The 23039-nt window shown below is 36.6% G+C and overlaps 1 protein-coding gene across 2 annotated transcripts in view; it reads left to right on the top strand.

The window, feature by feature from the left end:
- Nucleotides 1-226: 226 nt before the first annotated feature.
- Nucleotides 227-23039, top strand: part of Cp (ceruloplasmin) — a 52449-nt gene continuing 29636 nt past the window's right edge. For both annotated transcript variants that reach the window (XM_004834419.4, XM_004834420.4), the window contains exons 1-9: nt 227-723; nt 9403-9650; nt 13207-13419; nt 14215-14388; nt 16164-16418; nt 17392-17563; nt 20327-20466; nt 21630-21782; nt 22553-22767. In XM_004834419.4, coding sequence (XP_004834476.1) covers nt 578-723; nt 9403-9650; nt 13207-13419; nt 14215-14388; nt 16164-16418; nt 17392-17563; nt 20327-20466; nt 21630-21782; nt 22553-22767 — 1716 coding nt within the window. In that variant the 5' untranslated portion in view covers nt 227-577. The remainder of the gene's footprint in view (nt 724-9402; nt 9651-13206; nt 13420-14214; nt 14389-16163; nt 16419-17391; nt 17564-20326; nt 20467-21629; nt 21783-22552; nt 22768-23039) is intronic.

The raw sequence follows: 23039 nt of genomic DNA, 5'->3' as shown, positions 1-23039 counted from the left end.
TTCTGTGCTGACCTGCTCAAAGTTTGGAGTCAACAACTCCTTCAAAGTAGAATTCTTTTGTTAGCTACTAAAGTTTGGCATGCTAAGTATCATGTTTCAGATCTTAAGGTTACAAGTGTTTGTTAGGCTTTTAGAAACAACACAGAACTGACATTTCTATTCATTTTACATAATCTTTGGCCTGGTTTATTAAAAGTTTGCCTTATGCAGGACACTGCACTGCATCATATTGTTGGAGGAACAAAGGGAGCATTCAGAGATGATCTCTGCCCTCCTGGAATTTACACAATGAAAGGAAGAAAGCACAGAGTTTTGCATACTCTAGCGCCCAACAATAACTGTTGACTTTTTATTTGAAGTCAGGGAAGCCTGGCAACCAAAGACGGTTTTATTTCTCTCCCTGGGTTTACGAGAACCTAACTGAATTGGAAAACGTTATTTGCTTTAACGAAACCATTTACTCTTGTGCAACTTTAAATTGTGTCAATCAAGCAAAGAAAGGAAGAAAGCCTTATTTATAAAATTGTCTGCTTCTGATTTTACTTCATTGCTTCTCCAGCTCCAAGAGAGGAAGAAAATGAAGCTTTCTGTGCTTGGCATTTTTCTGTTTTTATGTAGTACTCCAGCCTGGACAAAAGATAAGCATTATTACATTGGAATTAATGAGACAACTTGGAACTATGCCTCTGACAAGGAGGAAAAGACACTTATTTCAGTTGACAAGTAAGTCACTATTTTTATTGTTTATGGACTGAATCTACAAATTATGAATTTAAACATAAAGCCAGTAAAATGAAATATTTCTTTAATTTGTTACACACAGAAACTGCGAAGCAGACTTGAAATCCAAGACACTTTAATCAGTCTCCTCTATATTCTGAATATTTTTCACTAGACAGGAAACTTAATCCTTTCCTGTTGGTCTTGGGAAATGGTGTTGGCTGGCCAGTCACTATTGCTTCTCCCGTCAGCATTCCTTTTGTCTGATGATGCAGAAGATTTTTAATTTAAACAAGGACTGTATAGAATGTTATATTTATGATACCATATGCTGCTTAATAAGGGTAAGGATGAAATTTTAAAAATCTTTCTAAACATCATTTATAGAAATAAAATACAACTTTAACAAATATGATTCTTCCTAATATTTGTTGGGTCACCCTGCAAAGTGAATGAATAGAATTCATCTTTCACAGTGTCAAGTCTCCGTCTGTATAGGGGATAAGAATCACACCTCATAGGGTTGTTTGAAGAGTGAGTGGATGTAAAACTCAGCATGGGACTGTACTTGGCAATCACATATATGTACAAAAAGTGTTAGATAATTATTTTGTGGCCCTGAGAAAACTCTATGTAGTTGAAATGTATGTTTTCATGTTTGATTTGAAAGCCCCTTTGTGTCAAGCAATATTCACTATATTCAATAAAGCAAAATATACAGGTATCATTTGAAGTTTTTTTATCATGGAACTTTATTTATATTGAGGCCATCATTTTAAATAATGTTAATTAAACATTTACCACCAAATGGAAATTGTGCATTCAAAACCAACACTCATTACATTAACAGATGTATTTTAATGGTGATTAAATACAAATAAGCCCACTGACCAGCAACTGCTGAGATTGTATCTTTAAAACATAGTTAAATAAATATGCTAAATATCATATCTTATTAATGAATATATACCATCCTGTTTAATTTTATATATGGTTGAAATTTTTCATGCAAAAAATAAATGCATAGCTGACAATAATATCCAATTGCTATGTCATTAAGTTAGTAATATGAAGTAAGGAAAATTCTGACCTAAAGATAACTGGGTATAAAGACAACTAGTGCATCTTGCAACTATTACTTTTTGAAACCTGGTTTAGCAATAGTATTCTCTTCTTAGGAGTACGCCATATTTTTATAGCATCACTTGAAACGTTATTTTGTATAGATTCAATGTTATCCTGGTTAAATACAATGTAAACTACATATGATTTTTATTTCTAAGGAAACAAGTCAGGCATATTAAAAAGTAAAAATGCTAGGCTCAGAGGACAGCTTAGTGGTACAGCACTTGCCTAGCGTGCACGTGGACCTGAGTTTGATCCCTATTGTTGCAATAAATAAATACATAAAGAAATGTGTTGCCCTGCTCCATGCCACCATTAACTGCCTGCTATTTTTCATTGTCAAAACTCAAATCAGTTTACTGAGCACAAACTTAGTGCAAGACAGTTCCCCAACTATGCTCCAATAAAGAAGTCTCTAACTAGAAATTAGGAAACACAAGAGTGAAAGAGATTGGTAAAAATTTGGTGGGAGGATTCATTTATTTTCAAATACTCTTGTGGCCTGCCCTTCCAGGGAGGCTATACAGTGGGTATAAACTTAGTTACACCATTGTTACTTAATAGAGATACTTAAGAAAAGAAAATCTGTGCACTCTCCAGTTGAAGTTCAGCTTTCTTTTTGCGTTTGAGCTATAATCTTTTGTGGTTTCAATAGCGGCCTAGACTTTTGCAGACCCTGGGTGGGATTGGTCACATGGTCTGTGATTTTTTTTCCCATACATCTGAGCAGTGACCACAGCTTTACAATTTTGCCAATATTTTATTAAACTTTTTGCATAGATGAGTATGATAGCAATTTTTTGTTCCCTTCTTTGTCCCAGATTTGCAACCTGTCCAGCCCAGTCAATGAAAAATGATAAGAGTATTACTAGGGATGGTTAGCTCTCTTGTGTGATGGCTAAAAAGAAGTAGAAATAAACAATATTAGGAATAAGATGTGAATGAGTGCAAGATGAGTGTTAGGTAGAGAACTGGGTTTAAGTTGGGTATGACCTTAAAGGTCTGGGATCATGAAGAAGATATATATTAAGATGGCAGGAACTCTGTTATGACCACGGCTTGATCACTAGTACCTAGAGCACAGGTACTAATATTTATGAATATATGAGCACCAATGAATAAAGGCTTGTATTTTTTTTTACTTTGTTGGCTAAGAAAATAGAGTTCTGCTTTTAATTCCAATATTATTTCTTTCTAATGGGGTAGATGGAAAGTAATTTACTTATAATAGTTCCTGATTCTAATTATTTATAATAAGAATTAAGACTATATACATAAAAATTAGTCAATACAGGGGGCTAGGGATTTAGCTCAGTGTTTCCACCACCTGCCTAGCAAGCGCAAGCTCCCCAGTTCAATCCCCAGTACCCCCCCCAAAAAAAATTAGTAAATACAACAGTGTGTTCTTGGCTCATAGTAGGCATCATTTAAATATTTATTGAATTGACTATATAATAGCAAAAATAATAATACAATTTTAAAAAAATAATAAATATAAAAATAAAATATAATAAAAATAAAACAAATTTAAAATATAGTGATAAATAATAAATATATAATAATATATAAATAATAAATACATAAAATTTAAAAATAAAATATAAAATAAAATATAAAAGTAATAATACTATTGTTTTTAGGTTACTTTTTTCCAAGTGACCTCTAGAAAACTGGAAATAAGTGAAAATGTATTTAACCACAAGAACAGACATTAACAAACCCTTCCATACGTGACTCTGTAGGCTCTCACTCAGGCTTGGTGGATTTCTTAATGTACGGGTTTTACAAACTTTGTTACCTAGTTTTCCAGCCCATTGTAGGTTTGAAAAACAAATGATACAGTGAGGGTGTTATTACGAGTAGACCCAAAGGCTAAGAAGCAAAATAGCTCAAATCCTGACCATGGAAACAGACAACAAACTAATGCCACACCACTGTCCAGTACAATGATAATTAAAATGTGATCTTGGGCGATCAGAATGCAATGTGCTCAATAAATGCTCATCTTCACTACTGTTATGAGCAAAAAGGTGACTTTCTATTATATCCTGTTTAAGAAAACAGGGAAGAAAACAAAGTATTTTAGAGAAAAATCCTGCACTGAAGCCGTTTATTTTATCCCTGTTAAAAGATAAACTTAGGTACACTAAAAATTTAACAAGTCTATTTCAGCATTCAATAATTTGTGAATCTGGCTGCAGGAGACACAGAGGGTTCACCTAAGGGTGGGGAGAAGGAAATTTTATGAGGTGTTTAAGGAAGCAAGATTAAGAAAATGTGTCTGATTAAAGTGGAAAATCCCTAGAGTCTGGTTGGTAAAGCCTCCAGTTAGAGATTAGAGCTAGCTAAGCCTGATGGCTTCCCAATTAATGATTTTTAACATCCTCCCAAAATTAATTTTAAAAATTTTAAGTGGTTCTTAAAAGAAGTACAATTTTTAGGTAAAATTACCTGAAAAATTCACTTACAGTGACTCATTCTCTAAAGTTGCTGAATAAAAATCAATAAGCAATAGCTACTGTGGTACAAACACTTCATACAAGATAGCCTTATTAAGGAAGTAATTAAATGACTACAATATTTCATACTTTTCAAGCTCTACAATTTATTATCATAGTTTCTATTTCTTCTGAGAATAGTGAAAATGGAAGGTTGATCATTAGGTACTACATTCATGTTGCACTGGTGAAGCAAGCCTTGTTTAAAAAAAAAACAAAAAAACTATTGTTCATGTAAGTTGTTGCTACATAGCCCAGAGTGAGTCTCTGCCAAGTTCCTATTTCCTTATGACTGCTGTGTGTAGTAGGCAGCCCCCAAAAGATGTCTTGCTCTGAGTCTCCAGAACTTGAGTAGGATGAACTACCACCCTCACAGTTTATGTTTTAGTCAATGGCACAGCTGACTTTAGGGATACTGTCTGGGTGTCCTCATCTAAATGTAGAGTCCTCTAGTGGCAGAAGAGAGAGTCAGAGATTGAAAGAGATGTGAGGAGGATTCCACACACTATTGCTGATTGAATGGTGGAAAAGGCCGCTTGGGAAGCATGTAGGTGTTTTTAAGGAATGGAGAGAGACCCCAGGCACAAGCAAACAGGAATTTCAATCTTACGATATCAATAAACTGAATTCTGCCCATAGCCAGACTGGTCTAAGAAGCATATTTTCCCACAGGGCCTCAGACAAATGCTTAGCCGAGCAATCCCTTCATTTCAGCCTTGTTATGTCCTGGTCAGAGAATGCAGTCATTAGGCATCAGACTAATGACTCAGAGAACTGTGAGGTTATAAATGAGTATTAGTTCAAGCTGCCGTGTGATTGTCATGCAGTAATTAAAGTCTAACACATTATTTCTCAATTAATGAAGCCAAACATTCAAAAACTTTTCAGCTATAATAGTCATGTTTTTTAGTAATTATGTATAAACATAAACAGAGACCATTTGAGTGAATTCTAAATTCATGAGAGGAATAGTATTATTATTATCTTATTAAAGCAATATAGAAAGATCCCCTATCTTTAAAAACTTGCTTCTGGGTCTGAGTCTACCATAAATTGTAGGAGTTAGCATTTTATTTTAAAGGAGGATAATAAAAATAGAAAATTTTGTTATTGGGAGGGAAACATATCTACTGTAATGAATAGAAAGGAGCATATTACGGTTTTCAAGAGAAGAAACTACAATTTAATACGAATTATTTGTTTGGTTCAAAGACTGATTATAATAGATTCTTGTGGCTGAATAGCTGACTGGCAAACTTCCTGCAAGCTTCCAGTAACTGACCCTTTGTCCTCAAGCTGTGCTCTTGAAATTAAATAGACATTCCCTGATGACCTTTTGATGTTTCTTTGGAGACAGATCATAAGCAAATAGACCTCCCAAAAAACCATGTGATGTGAAATATTTCCCAACTTGGTTAAAGGGAATTCACAGTAAAAAGGCAAGATGGAAAAGCCAGTTTACATACTGCAATACATAAAAAAGGAATTCCAAATGTTAAAAATTTTTTCTATACTACATTATAGTTTCAAATCAATTATTCTAGAAGTAGTTTTTCACACATCCTCCCACTTCAAAAAAGTATTTGTGTAACATGAGATAGAGAAGCCAGAGAGTGAAAGGTAAGGGATAAGAAAACAAATAAGATTTGTTATGTATGTCTACCAACCTCTCACAATAAATGTTACCATTATGTACTGCAAACATATACTAATAAATAAAAATAAATTGTTACACTGGGGTTTGAAAAAAAAGAAAAAATGAGTTAAAAAGCTAGGCAATTTCTCCCCTATTTTACAAAATGATATGTGTGTATGTATGTTTTGAGACAGGGTCTCACTTTGTAGTTCAGACTGGTCTTGAATTCGCTATGTAGCCTAGGGTGGTTTCAAACTTGTCATGATCCCTCTGCCTGAGCCTCTAGTGTTCTGGGATTACAGGCATATGCCACCATGCCTGGTTTAAGAAAGGATTAATTCAGGAAAATTTTAATGTAATGAAAGCATTTTGACAAAGCTTTCTATAGTATATTGAAATGTGATATAAGTGCTATAGAGTCACCTTCAGAAAACAAAAATCCACACTATTTAAATAAAGCCTTAAGAATGTGAGCACTATATTTAAACTTTGGCTTATGTAAAATGTGTATTAACAGGGCATGGGAGAGCACATCTCGATTAAATATTATCAGAGTAGTCTCCTAGAAACAGGAAGTTATCTGGACCCTGAAAAAAATTTACTGGGGGTCTTAAACATGCCCATATGAGATAATTATTGGCCCAAGGTTTTTCTGGAGGGGCCAATATGGAGCTCCATCTTCTGTGTAGACTTTGCAACTGCAGCTATGTGTCTGATTGAAATTGTAGTCTTGTTGACCTGTCTCAGCAGAATGGACTAGATGAATCTCTGCTTTTAATTGTGCTCTTCAGTGCCTCACTGTTTTGCTGTTGTTAAAGCATTATATGTATTAAAATGCCTCCTGTCCATACTAACTCTGTGGGCTTGGGGTTGAGTTCACACCTATTGCACTTTTTCCATGCATTCCCATGTCCTTCAGTCTCTCTGAACCATCCCTAATTTGGGGGGATGGTGGAATTTGCTCCAACATACTGGAAAACTAACCAACAGTAAGAAGATAAAAACAAATAGGAGAAAGGAGAACATACCTATGATTTTTCTGCTTTACATTGGGTGCGAAAATATCACTTCAGTTTTCTAACTTCCAGCTTGGCCTTCTTACCAGATGAGTTTGTTGGGGGCAAGAAAACATCATCTCAGTCATTTTTTAGTGAGCATCGCCTGCTTTGGGAATTCCTTGAGGTTATGCAATCCTGGATGTCTTAGTTACTTTTCTTGTTGCTGGGACAAAATATCTGACACCCATACTTTAAAGGAGGATGTTTTTTGCAGCTCACGGTTTGTAGAGGTTTCAGTCCATAGTCTGCTGGCTAGGAGGCAGAGCAGCATGGCAGAGGGCCATTGCAGAGAAGAAATAGTTAATGGCAAAGCAAGGCAGGCAGGAAGCAGCAAGCAGTGAGGCTGCCCTTTTTTCTGTTGCTTTATATTCCATTCAGGCTACAAATCTATTGGTTGGTGCCCCCCACACCCAGGGTGGGGCCTCCACTATCCATACCTAGAACTATGCTAAACCAATTTCGTTAACACACACCCTTAATCCATATTCACACACCCTAGATCCAGCCATCTCCAAAAACCCCCACCTCTGAACACATGAGGCTTTGGGGGGACATCTAGATACAAGATATAACACTGGAAAATTGAACTTGTCCATATATGGTGGTAACTATGGGATACTCATCATAGAAAGCCCCTGATCAATATAGATTCAGAGAAATATGTCTCTGTTACTACGTACCTGTTTTCTCTGCCCAAACTCAGCTACCAGGACTACTGCTAAACAACCATGTACCCTGACCACAGGGGTTTAATTTGTGGAACTACCACCAGCAGAGATCTGGCCATTACTATGATATGGCCTAGAAACAGAACCTCTCACCTTTCTATCTCATGGAATCAAGGAATTTTACCACCTCTGGGACTGGACTGGTGTCTTCATTTTCAATCTTGAAAGCTTTCCCACTCAGGTTACCCATGAGCTCAGACCAGCTTGCCCGAACCAGACAGGTGTTTTATTTTGTTTTGTTTTCCGGTGCCAGGGATTGAACTCAGGACCTTGCATTTGACAGATAGGCCCGGCTCCACCGAGCTATAACATCCCCTGCCCAACCTGCCTGAACCAACATATGCAATAAGAATCAAGGAGCTGGGCTCCAGGACTTGAATTTTGCCTACTGCCTCGGTAGTTAATTATGTACGGTGAAACTTAAGAAACACTAGGGTAGACACCTAGACTTATAGAAAACTTATGGAAAAGGTCTTTAAACTCTGTGGCAATGAAAATCAAGAGCTCCTGGACAAGCTCTGCTCTTGTATTGAAGAATGGAAGTAAAACTATATTTCACTCTTTCTGATGAGCTTACAGCTGAGGAAAATGATGAAGTTTATTTTTCAAGCAAGTTATCCTGCTGCTCTGCCCCACAATGATAAGGTGTCAAAAATGCTGAGACAAAAACAAGAACACACACACATACACACACACACACACACACACACACACAAATTCAAGATCATCCCCAGTGCAAGCAGTTTTTCTTCAAGTAGAAGAGACTTTGGTTGTAGAGGGGCTAGCTGAAGCCCAGGATTTAAGTGCATCTTTCTAAATGACAACACATTGCTCAATAATAGGTCCCACTGAGTTATCTAGAGCTATCAGTTAAAGTCAGTAATTTAAGGATCGGTTTAAGTTCAAATACCAAGTTCATTTTTATTCTTTTCTTATTTTTTTTCTCTTGGTTACTATTTACTAAGCTTATATATTTAGGAAACTTTTAGGTGACTACTAATTGACACTACTCACAACATACACTTTCAATGTCAATTATCCGCTGTAGTGAAGAATTTAAAAAAACAAGAGATAGTTTAAATCCAAAGATAATTTAAAACCCACTCACATTGTATGCATCAATTCTGATCGTCATTTAGAGACACTGAAAGAAATAAAAATGATAGAATAATAAACTGTCATTAAATTTTACAGAAAAAGTGCATATACGTATATTACATACAAACTTTGATGTCATATATTCACAATGATTCCTTATAATAACAAGTTTTTCCTGTAGCTAAGGGCTATACCACAGTGAAAACAAAACCTAATTGCTTTATTATAATATTTCACTTTAACTGTCATTCTACAGTATTCCAGAATGCCTCTATTTTATATGAAAATCTTGAGAAATTTACCCAGTAATATGTATCACATTTTTATGATGACTGCAGATAGTCCTCTGCCATATACCTGATATGAAACACCTCACATAAATAAAATGATGAGACTAAACTCCAGGATTCCTTTTCATTTTTGGAGGCTTCCCTATAATAGGAAAACATTTAATATGATATAGTTATTAATTTTCTTTTAGTCATAATGTAATTCCCAGAAATGTTGGCTTCTGATAAAGTTGTCTTTTTCTTTTGCAGGGAGCAGTACAATATCTATCTTCAAAATGGCCCAGACAGAATTGGAAGAATATACAAGAAAGCCCTCTATCATCAGTATACAGATGAAACCTTTAGTGAAACTATAGAAAAGCCAGATTGGCTAGGGTTTTTAGGCCCTATTATAAAAGCTGAAACTGGAGATAAGGTTTATATACATTTTAAAAACTTTGCCTCTAGGGCCTACACTTTTCATGCACATGGAATAACCTACTATAAGGAGCATGAGGGTAAGTTCAGCACATGCGGGAGCTGGAATTTCCTTTGACTTTTCAGTAACCAAACATCTCTCTGTAGCAGTCACTTTTTTCTTGCTGGGACATAATACCCAACACCCACAACTTAAAGGAGGAGAGGTTTATTTGAGCTCATGGTTTCAGTGGGTTCTGTCCATGGTTAGCTGACTTCAAGGCAGAAGCCACATGGCGGAAGGGCCTGGTGGAAGAAAACTGCTTAACCCATAGTGACCAGAAAGCAGACAGAAAAGGGAAAACTCAGGAACAAGAATATGTCCTTCCAGGTCACACCTCCAGTGACTAACCTCTTCCTTCAAGGCTCTACCTCCTAATAGCACATTCAGGTATGAACTCATGAATAGATTCATCCACTGAAGAGTGTAGTTCTTCCATGATCCAATCACCTTCCAAAAACCCCACCCTTGAACACATAAAACTTTTGGAGGACATTTTAGATCTAATCTATAACATTCGCCTTTTGGACAAGACCTGTACCTATGTCATTTAGCTCTACACCATTTCATCAAAAAGTACTTTGGTTCATCATTATAATGTTGTGTTTCTCCTGGTTGTGCAAATTGGTGTAAAGTGTGAATGTCATAGATTTCTGGGTGGACTCAGATAGTGAAAGTCAGTGAAAGATGTGGCCTCTTCCAGGGTCTAATTCCTTTCCAGCCAAATAAGAAATATAAATAAGAATAAGAGAAAATAGAATATGTACTTTAGCCTACAATAGGCAAAGCTCCAGAGGGAAAAGAAAGGTCTCAAAATGGGGATTGTCTTATCCCTGAAATTTCTACACATGTTAATATTGTAACTGCTGTCACTTTCCATCCTAATTTTGGATAAACTAGTTTAGGTGGCATGAGTCATCTTATACATTAGGCAAATATTACATGTGGCTAGGTGACACCCGAGTCACATGTGAGACGCAATTAACTGAAGAGTCATTCGAATGTCAGACTTAGCACTTATAAAGAATGGTACATGTTGGGCATGGTGGCACATTCCTATAATCCCAGGATGTAGGAGGCTGAGACAGGAGGATCAAAAGTTCAAGGCAAGCCTGGGCAACTTAGTGACTGAGTGAGACCCTGTCTCAAAATACAAAATAAAAAAAGGACTGACAAAGATGAGATTTGATGCCTGTGATCTCATTCATGGTATAGGCTGAATGTCTTTTATTCAAAATTTTTGGGACAAGAAGTGTTTTGAATTTCAAGAGTTTTTTGTTGTTTTTTTTTCTTCAGATTTTTAGACTGTTTGCATATACATAATGAGATATCTTGTCAATGGGACCCAAGTCGAAACACAAAATTCATTTATGTTTTATATACACTTTATACACATAGGCTGAAGATAATCTAAATACATATATTCAATAATTTTGTCAATGAAACAAAGTTTCAGAGTATGGCATTTTTATGTTGATCTTCAAATAGTTTTGGATTTTGGAGTAGTTTGATTTCAGATTTTTGGACTGGTGATGCTCAACTTGTGCTTGATGATGATATCAAAAGAAGTGGTTTTTATTGTGGGTAAGAGCAGGACTTTGAATTAATAGGCCAAGGCTGAGTCTCAGTGTATTAATTAAGTTAGGTTCTTTAGAAGAACAGAATCAGTAGAAAATATACGGATAATTATGCAAAGGGATTTATTAGGTAAGCTTACAGGATCAGAGGCAGGAAAATCCAAAATGGCCATCTATGTGCTGGAGAGATAGGAAGTCCAGGAGCTGCTCAGCCCAAGAAGGTGGAAGAATGAGAGGGACCAAGGATACAGCACCAGTCCAAGGTCGGAGGTCTGAGAGCTCGCTAGAGAGTCTTTGGTGCAAGTTTGCACTGGAAGGCTGAAGAAATGAGACCAGGAGACCGATGACCAGAGGTGACAATGTGAAAGATGCACTTGCTTGAGAAGACTGGACCTCTTCAAAATGGGCACACTTCCTTCCCTTTTTCTTCTATCCAGGTTATAAACCTATTAATTGGAGTGGCTCTTCCCTCTCTGTTTGCTGGTCTACATGTCAATTGTCCACAGACACACCTAGCACCATGTTTTGCTAATCTGCTAGGCATTTCTTACTCCTGACAAATTAACATATCACAATTAATAGTCACACCTAGCTTAACCTTTTAATGGAGAGGTGACATTTACCAAGATACCTAAATTGTGCTTTAGTTTTCTTGTCTATAAAATAGGAACAATAAAAGTACATATAATAGCTTAATAAACATAAGCAATTATCATTAGAAAAATCAAAGTCATGCTACAGTTCTCTGAAATTATGAAGGTTAGCTCTGAAAATTAGTATAAAACTAGATTGATTAATTATTATCTTTTTTTTTTTTTGGTACCGGGGATTGAACTCAGGACCTTGCACTTGTGCAGCAGGCACCGGAACCACTGAGCTAAATCCCCGGCCCTGATTATTATCCTTTTTAAAAAAGGAATTGTTTTAGAAGGTAAATGTTTACATTATCTCCTTTTTCAGTTTGTTTTTCTAAACAAAACAACTACCTTAACAGCGTAAATGACTAGTTGTCATCTCTTTTTCCATTTTACAATTTCACGTTATATTAAAAATTAGCATTCATTTTCAAAGTATAATAATAGTATTGTCCTCCTCCCCCTCTTACTCCCTCTCTTTTTCCTACTCCTCCCCCTTCTCTTCCTCCTCCTCCTACTCCTACTCATCTCCCTCCTTCTTTGTAGATTGAACCCAGGGCCTTTACACTGGACTATATACCCAGCTCATTTTTAGTTTTTAGTTTTAAGACAGGGTCTCACTAAGTGGCCAGGCTGGACTCCAACTTACAATCCTCTTGCTTCAATCTCCCAGTTGCTGGGATTACAAACATGGGCCACCATGCTGGGCTTTTGTGCTTTTCTTAAAACAAAACAAAGGCAAAAAAATGGTCTCATGTTTTAGACATACATACTCAGGTATTTATGAATGTAATATGATTTCTGGAATTTGCCTTAAAATAATTCAGCACTGCTGGAGATAAGAGTGAGTAGGGTTATGGAGGAAACAAAATTGGCTGTGAGTTTATCATGGTTAAACTGTTTGAATGGTACATGGGAGGTTCAAGCAATTTGGAGAAATATGGAGGTTCATCACAACTTCTGTATTTGACAATTTCCAAAATACAGAGTAAAAATTTTTGAATGTCTATTGTCACTTTACAGGAAAAATCTGATATTATATAAGAAGTTGCCAATTGTAAAAAAGGGAAGTCATTTTTCTTGGCCTTTGATACCATTGTGGCTCTAAGGCACAAGCTGCCCTTTAAATTGCAAACCAATATTCACTATCCCCAAGACATATCTATTATTGCTCTCTGAAGGCTCAATCAAGTTTCAAAAATAATAAAAATCCACATGAAGTGTCTACATCCCTAACTCTTAGTCTCTCAATTCTGTGTTCCAAGAGGTCATCACTGCACCCCCAAGAGGCATCTATTAAATGTTGAAAGTTTGCTAAAACAATTGATGGACTGTTAAGTTAAAAAAAAATTCACTTTGTAATTCCACTGTATCCTCTTTCTAGGGGCCATCTATCCTGATAACACCACCGATTTTCACAAGGCAGATGACAAAGTGCTTCCAGGAGAGCAGTATACATACATATTGGATGCCAATGAAGAACAGAGTCCTGGTGAGGGGGACAGCAATTGTGCGACTCGGATTTACCATTCCCACATTGATGCTCCAAAAGATATTGCTTCAGGACTCATTGGACCCTTAATAATCTGTAAAAAAGGTACATTTTCTCACAATTGCTCAAATTATCCCATGTCCCTACAGGACAGGGTAGTTTGATTTTATTTATTTATTTTTTAAATATATCAAACTTTTTCATGTTGATGTTGAGTAAGGGAGACAGAAGATGAATTTAGAAAAAAATGAAGGTGAGAGCTGGGATGATTGGCAGATGGAGGTATAAGTGAAACAGTCCTTCGTGTGGGGAAGCCACCAAAAAAGCTGAGCTACAAGAAGTAGAGCTTTTTTGAGCATAGATCTTCGGGATTTAACTTCCAACAGTGATATTGAAGAGACCAGATGACTTTCCCACATGTGAAGATTCCATAAGTGGTCCCTCATGGTGACAGAGCTGAATTATCTGCATTACACTGGTAAATATGGTATCATAGGATTTATTGGTACCATCATGAAAAAGGCAACATAGTTCAGGAGCCTGAAATACAATGCTTACATGAATTCTAATTAGTTACTTGAAAAGATTTTTTGGGTCTAAGTTTGTGGCTATATGTGCTAGAAAATATGGGCATGGCTTTGAAAACTGACCTACCCATTTCCAAGAAGACCTTAATAGTTATGTAGTCCATGAATATGCTGATATATAAGTGTCTCCCAAGTACAGGATACTGAGCATGAAATTCCCTGTTTCCATGTCTATAAAACAGGAGGGACTGGTCCAGATTTATGGCTTATTAGAAAAATAAATACTAAAAATATTTTAAAACTGTAAATCACCTGAAAAGTCAAAGCACATGCCAAAAATTTAGATTTACTAAACTGGACATTTTCACTTCAGATTCTCTGGATAAGGAAAAAGAAAAAAATCTCGACCAAGAATTTGTGGTAATGTTTTCTGTGGTGGATGAAAATCTCAGCTGGTACCTAGAAGACAATATTGAAACCTACTGCTTGGAACCAGAGAAAGTTGACAAAGACAATGAAGACTTCCAGGAGAGTAACAGAATGTATTGTAAGATTACAGAAAACACGTTAACTCTAATTTTTTTCTTAATTAATTCTGCTGCGTTTAAGCCTTTACAAACTAGGCCTTGATGACAAAGCATAGTGGACGTGTAATTGGATGTCTGTCTAAACTGGTCAAAATTAAACACTAAGCCAGGTAAAGTTACACAACAAACTTGTTCCCAATCTGATTAAAGCTAAAATATCATCACCCACAGTGTAATCCATATGTAGGTTACATTTATATATTTATCCTCCAAATTCATTTCAGCAATCATTTGAGCCAACCAATTAAGATTATTAAACTAAATGCTTAAAATTATATTGTAAAATATCTAACTATATTTAAGAAAATAGTTCTAAACCACTAGTTCTGAAAGGTATTCCTTTTAGTACTACATTGCCTTCACCAGCCCTCTCTGACTTAACATCATTCTTTTTTATATCTTACTTCACTTTATATCTCCTAGGCATGTCTTCTTTCTAGACTAGATTTTTTTTTCTTAATTCTGAGACACAAAGTAATGAACTTAGTAAATTTACCTATCTCTCAGAATTTGCAGGAGGAGTAAAATCCTTCAAAACTAAGTAAACCAGTAAGTATAGTTTATGTTTGTGCTTAAATTCTTCAAAATAATCTTTAACGATGGGCATGATGACACACACCTGTAATCTCAGCTACTCAGGTTGAGACAGGAGGATCACAAGTTCAAGGCTAGCCTGGGCAACATAATTAGACTCTGTCTTAAAATAAAATTTTAGAAAGGGCTGGGGATGGTAGCTCAGTCATAGAGCACTTGCTTAGACTGCACAAGGTTCTGGGTGCAATCCTCAGTACTGCAAAATAAATAAATAAACCATTTTTACTCAGAAACTGAGAAAACAAGAATAACTGCATTACCAAAGTAGAAAAACTAACAAACTACGTATTTTTGCTGCCAATTATTGCTTATATCAGATGGGAGATCTGCTTTCCATCGATCCCACCTCTGTTATACACTAACAGAAATAGATGCTAGGTAAAGACTTCTAGTCTGAGTAGCCTTGTTTTGGCACAACGGTCACATCTGTGCAGTCACAGTCCTTCCCAGAAATGATTTCCACCCAGGAAATTTCTTGACCCACCTAGTTTGAACAGTGACTCAAGTTCCTTCCAAGGGTCATAGGTCATACTGCTTCTTGACTTTTAGATTTTCATGGTTCTTGTCCTTGGTCCTTGCTCCCCTTCCTCTCCATTTCTTCCTTTCTTCCTTAATATCTCTTCCAATTTTGTCTTCCAATCTTAAAGAAGTCTTTTTTATTTCACAAGAAATTCATACTAGAAAATTGGTAAAGTTCTGAGAAGCAAAAAAGAAGAAAGTTAAATTATCTGTACTATCTTACTAATGTGAATAACAATCGACGGATTACTAAATAGCCTTCAATCTTTTCTCTATATGTATGTATGTTTTGTGTCTATGTATGTATATACATACATGTCTGTATTTACAAACACATATCCATACAACTAACATGTATAATTTATAGCAAGGAGAGCAGACAGGTTTCATCTCTAGTGTTGTGCTCATCTGATAATATGGTACTGATAAGAATCCTCAGCCTTAATTCAGATCCAAAATGAAAGAGTTCTGTGACTGATATGACTGACATGGGTATGGAAGAGAGAAGAGCTGTGAGTGCTGGGTATTTTCTACCTCAAATTGATTCTATTTCTGTACAGGTAACTATCACTCTCCCAGGCACCAGTATTTATTGGTCACAAACTCTGCCTTTGGTTTACAGCTGTGAATGGATATACCTTTGGAAGTCTTCCAGGGCTCTCCATGTGTGCAGAAGACAGAGTGAAGTGGTATCTTTTTGGGATGGGTAATGAAGTTGACGTGCATGCAGTTTTCTTTCATGGACAAGCATTGACTAACAAGAACTACCATGTTGATACAATCAATCTTTTTCCCGCTACTCTTGTGGATGCTTTTATGGTGGCCCAGAACCCTGGAGTGTGGATGCTTAGCTGTCAGAATCTAAACCATCTGAAAGGTAGGACCTTTACCCAAACTTAGCTGCCAGTTGAAAAAAAGAGTTGTGTCATAGTTACTGTACTAGTGGGGTGATTATTTGGAATCAGAATCTCAAAGCACGATATCTTTGGAATGATCTGAGCTTTAAATTTGTATCTTGGTTTTATTCCCATAATGTATGTATCATAATGTAATAAAAGACTGAAAGACTGGAATGTTAATAAAGTAATGAGATCTAAAAGAGCATTCACTTCTAGAAAACAATAATTGTTCCTGCTCTGAAAGTATAGCATTATATGTAAATACTTTCTTAGCTTTGTAAAATATATAAGATTGTAAAAACCAACTATAACCAACTTTGTTCTTTGTTAATGTCTGGCTATTCCATGCTTTAACATGATAAATTCTTCCTCCATCTTTTTAACATAAGATTATAAAAAAATTTCCTTGTTCTTGAAAAATATTTGTGATATTGATCGCCTGAGGAAATTAGTTTTAACCCAGGTCTTTGGGTATGTTACTTTGCCCTGAAGATGTGATTGCATTTATCAAAAATGACCTGGGTCACAGAAACTCAGTAGAGTAGGTGCACAACTCTTTGTGAAAAAGAACAATAATCATGCTATTCCTCTTTCTCCACTCACATTGCACCTTAAAATATGTCAAAGCCCCTCTTTATTTACCTATAAATTTATCTTTTTCTCACATCAAAAGAATTCCTGAGTTAAAACCTCAGAAACTGGTACCACACTTTGAAAATACATATGCTTAAGGTCTCTTTTCTGTGCTTACATATACATAAAAAGATATATATATTTCAAAACTTGAATTGTCCATCAGTAATTTATTTTCAGCTGTTCACCCTACTTTCTAGTATTGTCCCTATCTATTTCTTCAGTTTTCATCCACCATTTCATCAGCAGTGTTGACAGGGCAATAAGAAAGAGAAACACTGATTCCATTAACAAGTGTCTCCTTCCGTGTCATTGCAGCTGGTCTGCAGGCCTTTTTCCAGGTTCAGAGCTGTAACAAGTCTTCATCAGAGAATGATATCCTGGGGGAAAATGTTAGACACTACTACATTGCTGCTGAGGAAATCATCTGGAACTATGCTCCCTCTGGTATAGACAGTTTCACCAATGAAAACTTAACAGCTCCTGAAAGGTAATTCCCCCAAAAGACTATTATTTCAAAATATATCCCCTTCAAAACAAAAACTTAAAAGTCTGATTCAGCAATTACAATTTCAATTGGCACCTGATATTGAATAACTACACTGTTGAATACTTATTAAGGTGTTTCATATAATAGTCTGAGCTTGATAACTGTAACTTTTGAGTCTATTAAAAAATATATGTTGAAATGTTATCAAGTGCTCAACAAAGTTCTAAGAAAACATGAAATAAAATTAGAAATTGATTCGTTTTCATTTCTGGAAACAGTCTTATACAGTTCAGTAGCACTGAGTACATTAACAATGTATAACCATCATCTCCATCCATATATAGAACTTTTTCATCAACCCAAATAGAAATTCTATTCATTACCCTCCATTTTATCCATTCTCTACTCCCTACTAAGCTCTATTCTATTTTCTGTCCTTATGAATTTGCCTATTTTAAACAATACAAGTGGAATAATACAGTATTTGTCCTTTTGGGAGTGGTTTATTTCACTTGGCATGTTTTTAAGGTTCACCCTGTAAGAAATGCTCTCATTTGTCCAAATCAAAAAAAAAAAAAAAGAAAAGAAAATCCAGCGGTAGTGAAAGTAAGGCTTTCAATACCAACTCTTGCAGGAGTGACACCAATACAGAGACTTGCACCCTCCAGTTGAGAAGCTGTGTTTTTATTCCTAGCACGCAGGTGTCCCTCCCCATCCCCCATGGCCTGGGATCCAAGGCTCACAGTCTATCTGGGCAATCTATTTCCCCCGACACCTGTTGTTTTCCTCCCCTACTTTTTCTTCTCATCCCTTCCTCCCTCTGTATTTCTCTGTAGTTATTTTTAGCCTGTTGGCTTCCCAGGATTTGAGAAGACTCTTATCTCTGGAGTGAGTCTTTGCTCAGGCTGCGTGCTTACTCAGGAGTCAACAGAGCTAAGTCTAAGAATAAGGGTTTATAGCACAGTTAATGAAAAATGGACCAATTGAAAATATTTTTACCTCTTTGCAACCCATTTTGTAGCACATACCAGAATTTCATGTCTCTTTAAAGCTGAACAATATTTTGTCTATGTATATACTGCATTTCATTAATTTATATGTTAATGGACGATTGGGTTGCTTCCACCTTTTGGCTCTTCTGAATAATGCTGCTATGAACACTGATGTACAAATATCTGTTCTGTTTTCTGCTTTTATGTTTAGTCTCAGGCTACAGTGACATCCAGATGTGTTACTCCTAAAGCTGTATCTCCAACCTTGAAGGGTCTTATAAATTTCAGATTCACATTTCAGAGATCTTGGGGATAACTCCATTGGATGAGGCCTGTCCAACTCATCATGTCTAAGACTGAATCCACTGCTGCAATGCAAAACTGAGTTTCTTCCTCTCTCAGTGAATCAAATCACCTATCAATTCATGTATCCATCCAAATACCCAAGTCTAAAACCTGAACACCATTCTTGACTCCCCCTCCTTCACCAACATCTCCTCAAGTACTGCCTCATTATATCTTAAGTATCTCTGAAAATGTGCACTTCTATCTTTTTCCAGTACCTCTGAAGCCATCAGTATCTTTCACAGAAATTATCAAAGCATCCTCCTAATTGGTCTTCCTCCTGCAGATTTGCATTTTCCAAAATAGTCTCCACACAGCTGTCCGAGTGATGCTCCTAAAACACTAATCCACAATGCTTAAATCTTTCATTTACTGGCCTGGAAAGGAGCACCAAAACCTTACCTAAGTCCTGCTGCCCACCCCCTTCTCTCCAAGCCTCATTCACTCCTCTGCCAGCCCTGCATGCCAAGCTTCTGCCATGTTTTCTAGAGCATGCCATGTTTGCTCTCTCCTCTGAGCCTTCTCGAAGACTGTTTCCTCTTTTTTTTTTTTTTTGGTATGGGGGATCGAACTCGGGTCCTTGCGCTTGCGCAGCAGGAGGCGCTGTTTCCTCTTTGTAATCCTCCACTGCATCCTTTCTGTCATCTTGCAAACTCTACTTTTCCCTTAGTTTTAAAAATCAATTGATCTGGAAAGCCTTTTGCAGCTCAGTCCTCTCCCATCACTTTCCCCAGGAGAAGTCTCCTCACATGTGGTGCTTATTCCATTTTTTTACATTGATTGATTCACAGTCTGTGTCCTCTGGCAGATGTAGGGTTCATGCGGATGAGGAAGAATCCAGATTGCATGTGGTTATCTCATCAACACATACCAGGGGTCCTAGATAAAAGCAAGCATCCAACACATTGTCAAATGAAAGAAGAAATGAGTGGGGTGACTCTGTGCAAGTCAAATATCTTTCTGAAATTTAATTTTTTTGTAAGATGGAGAAAATAATACCAATTTTGTTGTGTTGTCATGTGAATTTTAGTAAATAAGAAAGCTCCTGAGCCCCTGGCCAGTGCTACTACACAATGAACAGTAGCTACTGTGTTTTAAATATTCTGCAATTGGATGAAAAGGCTCTATTGTAGAAAAATTTATCAACTGTCAGGGATTGATATGGGCCTTCTTGAAAGTATTTCACTTCACTTGGAAAAGTGAAATCTCCTCTGTAATTCTCTACTCCTTCATGGAGCATCCATCTAAGTGCAGCCAGAACTGTCTGCCTCTTCTTGAGCAACTAGTATGGACATAGCTTTAAGCCACAGGTGATAACTCATCTCTAAGTGCTGGCCAGAATTTTTCTCTTCAACTGGTACCCTAGGTGAATATCTGCTTTATGTTCCACTTCAACACTTGTTTCAATCCCTTTTGCGTTTGGCAGTGACTCGGCAGTATTTTTTGAACAAGGTCCTACAAGAATTGGTGGTTCTTATAAAAAGTTGGTTTATCGTGAGTACACAGATGCCTCCTTCACAAATCGAAAGGAAAGAGGCCCTGAGCAGGAACATCTTGGCATTCTGGGTGAGTCTGTGCCACGTATACATGACTGCAATATATACTGTCCCCCTAGGAACACCCCAACCTTAGAAAGAACAGAGCTTTTCAGGACCTGTGGCATAATGTCTATGGAGAAATTAGGCATGTGGAGGATCAAACATCAATAAAAAAGTAGAAGCTAACTACTTTTCTAAATGTGAATTACCAACAGCAAATCTTCATCATTGAAAGTCAGGCTGACTTCAGATTATTATTATTTTTTACTTTAAATAGATGAGAATTGTGTGTGAGTGTGTGTGTGTCTGTGTGTCTGTGTGTGTGAGAGACTGACTTGGCTTAAATAGGTACCTAAGTTGATACAGTCCACTTTTAGCTAAAAACACATTCCCTTAGAAATAGAGTGCAATCTATGCATGAGACAGGTTGGTTGTGTCCCAAGCCTGTGCAGGCCGCCCTCAGGGGAGCCCAGAGACTGCTCTCACTGGGTACCAGGCAGAAGAGCACTGGGCAACATGCAGACTGTCCTTACGTAAGTTGTGTGGCTTTTGAAAGTTACTCAACTTTCTGTGCCTGATCTCCTCTGTAAAATAGGAATAATAGTTCTTACCTCATGAAATTGTAATGGACTAAATGAGTTACTATACATAAACACTCAGAAGTACAGATAGGAAACTCAATAAATGTAATTTTGCATATTACATAAATTATTTGTGTACTATATAATTATATTTTATTCTATAATTGGAAATAATATTAATTTTAGTGATGAAAAATCCAAAACACTGTTGTCCTTTACACCCAACACAATGTAACTTCCTTGCTTCCAGTTGTCATGGTTTATAGCACCCCCTGACTCCTGACTCTTGGGACAAATAGTGTACTTCTAGCCAACAGAAGACACAGTGAGGAGAGTGTAGACACTCCAAATAGTTTTTCTTAAGTGTATAAAGTTAATTAACTGACTTTGGCAAAAATGATAACCAATTTAATTAACCTGAAGTTGGAGCAAAAAGTCCTAACCTTTGTCTAACCTTGCCATGTCAGATTAATAATGGACTTAAGAAAAATTAAGTTTTCCAATTTGCAACCAATAACCATGTTCTTTTCAGTGATGCTTGTCAGAGAACACAGAAACTAACTGTGTGGTATGTACTAGTGAAAGAAACTACTTCTCTCCTTTTTTCTAGGTCCTGTCATATGGGCAGAGGTGGGAGACACCATCAAAGTCACCTTTCATAACAAAGGACCATATCCCCTCAGTATTGAGCCGACTGGGGTGAGATTCAGCAAGGACAATGAGGGCACATACTACGCCCCACATTACAGCCCCTCAAAAGGAAGTGAGTACGGAACTGTCTAACCAATCAACACTGTTCAGGAAGCCACCACACTGGCCACTTGCAGCATCCAGCAGGAATTCCCCAGGAAACTGCTCACACATCATTTTCATGCAGTATGCCAAAAAAGCAAATAAACCTCTTCTACCAATCCTAATTGATTAAAGGAATTTTATCCTGACTTCCTTGGATGATTATTGACATTGGTAGTAAGAACTTAATTGGATTATGTCAACTATATTTTTGGAGTACTATTTGTGTAACTTTAATTTTTAAAAAGTTCCTACAAGAAGGTTAGATGTTTATTTTAAAATATTTGAAAAATATTCTAAATAAAGAAAAGAATAACAAAAAATATCAATTATCTAAAGTTGTATAGACAGCCATTATATTTTTATATAATTCCTCCACTTTCATCTGTGCATATATAATGTATATTTTAAGTATGGTTGAGACTATAGTATATAAATTTACTTATCACTATAACTTCATAGTAGAGTTTATTCTCTTAGCATTATAAGCATTTATAATGCATTTTCAGGGGAAGTGTGAGCACAAAGAGGGACGCCAACTCCAGACAGGGTTCTAGAGGAGGCTTCCTGAGGAAATCACATCAATCTGTTAATCTGATACAGGAGCACAAGTAGGATTCCATTCATAAGTCATAACAAGAAACCCAGAAATGGTTTATCCTAGGCTAACCCAGACTACTTTGTTGTTCAAATGACTGCATTAGAAAGAACACTTAACCTCTTATGTGACCTTTCCCACAGGGGTGCCTCCTCATTCAGCCTCCTATGTGGCACCAGAGAAAACCTTTACCTATGAATGGACTGTCCCCAAAGAAGTGGGACCCACTTATGCAGATCCTGTGTGTCTATCTGGGATGTATTATTCTGCTGTGGATCCCACCAAAGATATATTCACTGGGCTTATTGGGCCAATGAAAATATGCAAGAAAGGGAGTTTACATGCAAATGGAAGACAGGTAAATCCAATCAGGGAAAGATGAAAATGATTTGTCAGTCTCTTTGAATTCATAAAGAAAATTCTAGGTTTTGAGGCAGTGAGGGTGTTACATATAATTTTTGCTTTAAATTTTTCTCAGCCTTATGAGGTCTGTATTGTGCAAAGATTTTCCTGGCTAACATGATTGTTCCTAGATGGATTGGAAATGAAAGAGTTTGTGGGACCTATGATTTTTTATAATAAAATCAGACCATGGCCTTTCGACCTAGAAATGGAAATACCATTATAACC

The sequence above is a fragment of the Heterocephalus glaber genome, unplaced genomic scaffold (assembly GCF_053883595.1).
Source record: "Heterocephalus glaber isolate CG9 unplaced genomic scaffold, H.glaber_assembly_v1.0 deba00001504, whole genome shotgun sequence".
In the NCBI taxonomy this organism is placed as follows: Eukaryota; Metazoa; Chordata; class Mammalia; order Rodentia; family Bathyergidae; genus Heterocephalus; species Heterocephalus glaber.
The sequence above is the reverse complement of the archived record's forward strand: the minus strand, read 5'-3'. Positions and strand labels throughout refer to the sequence as shown.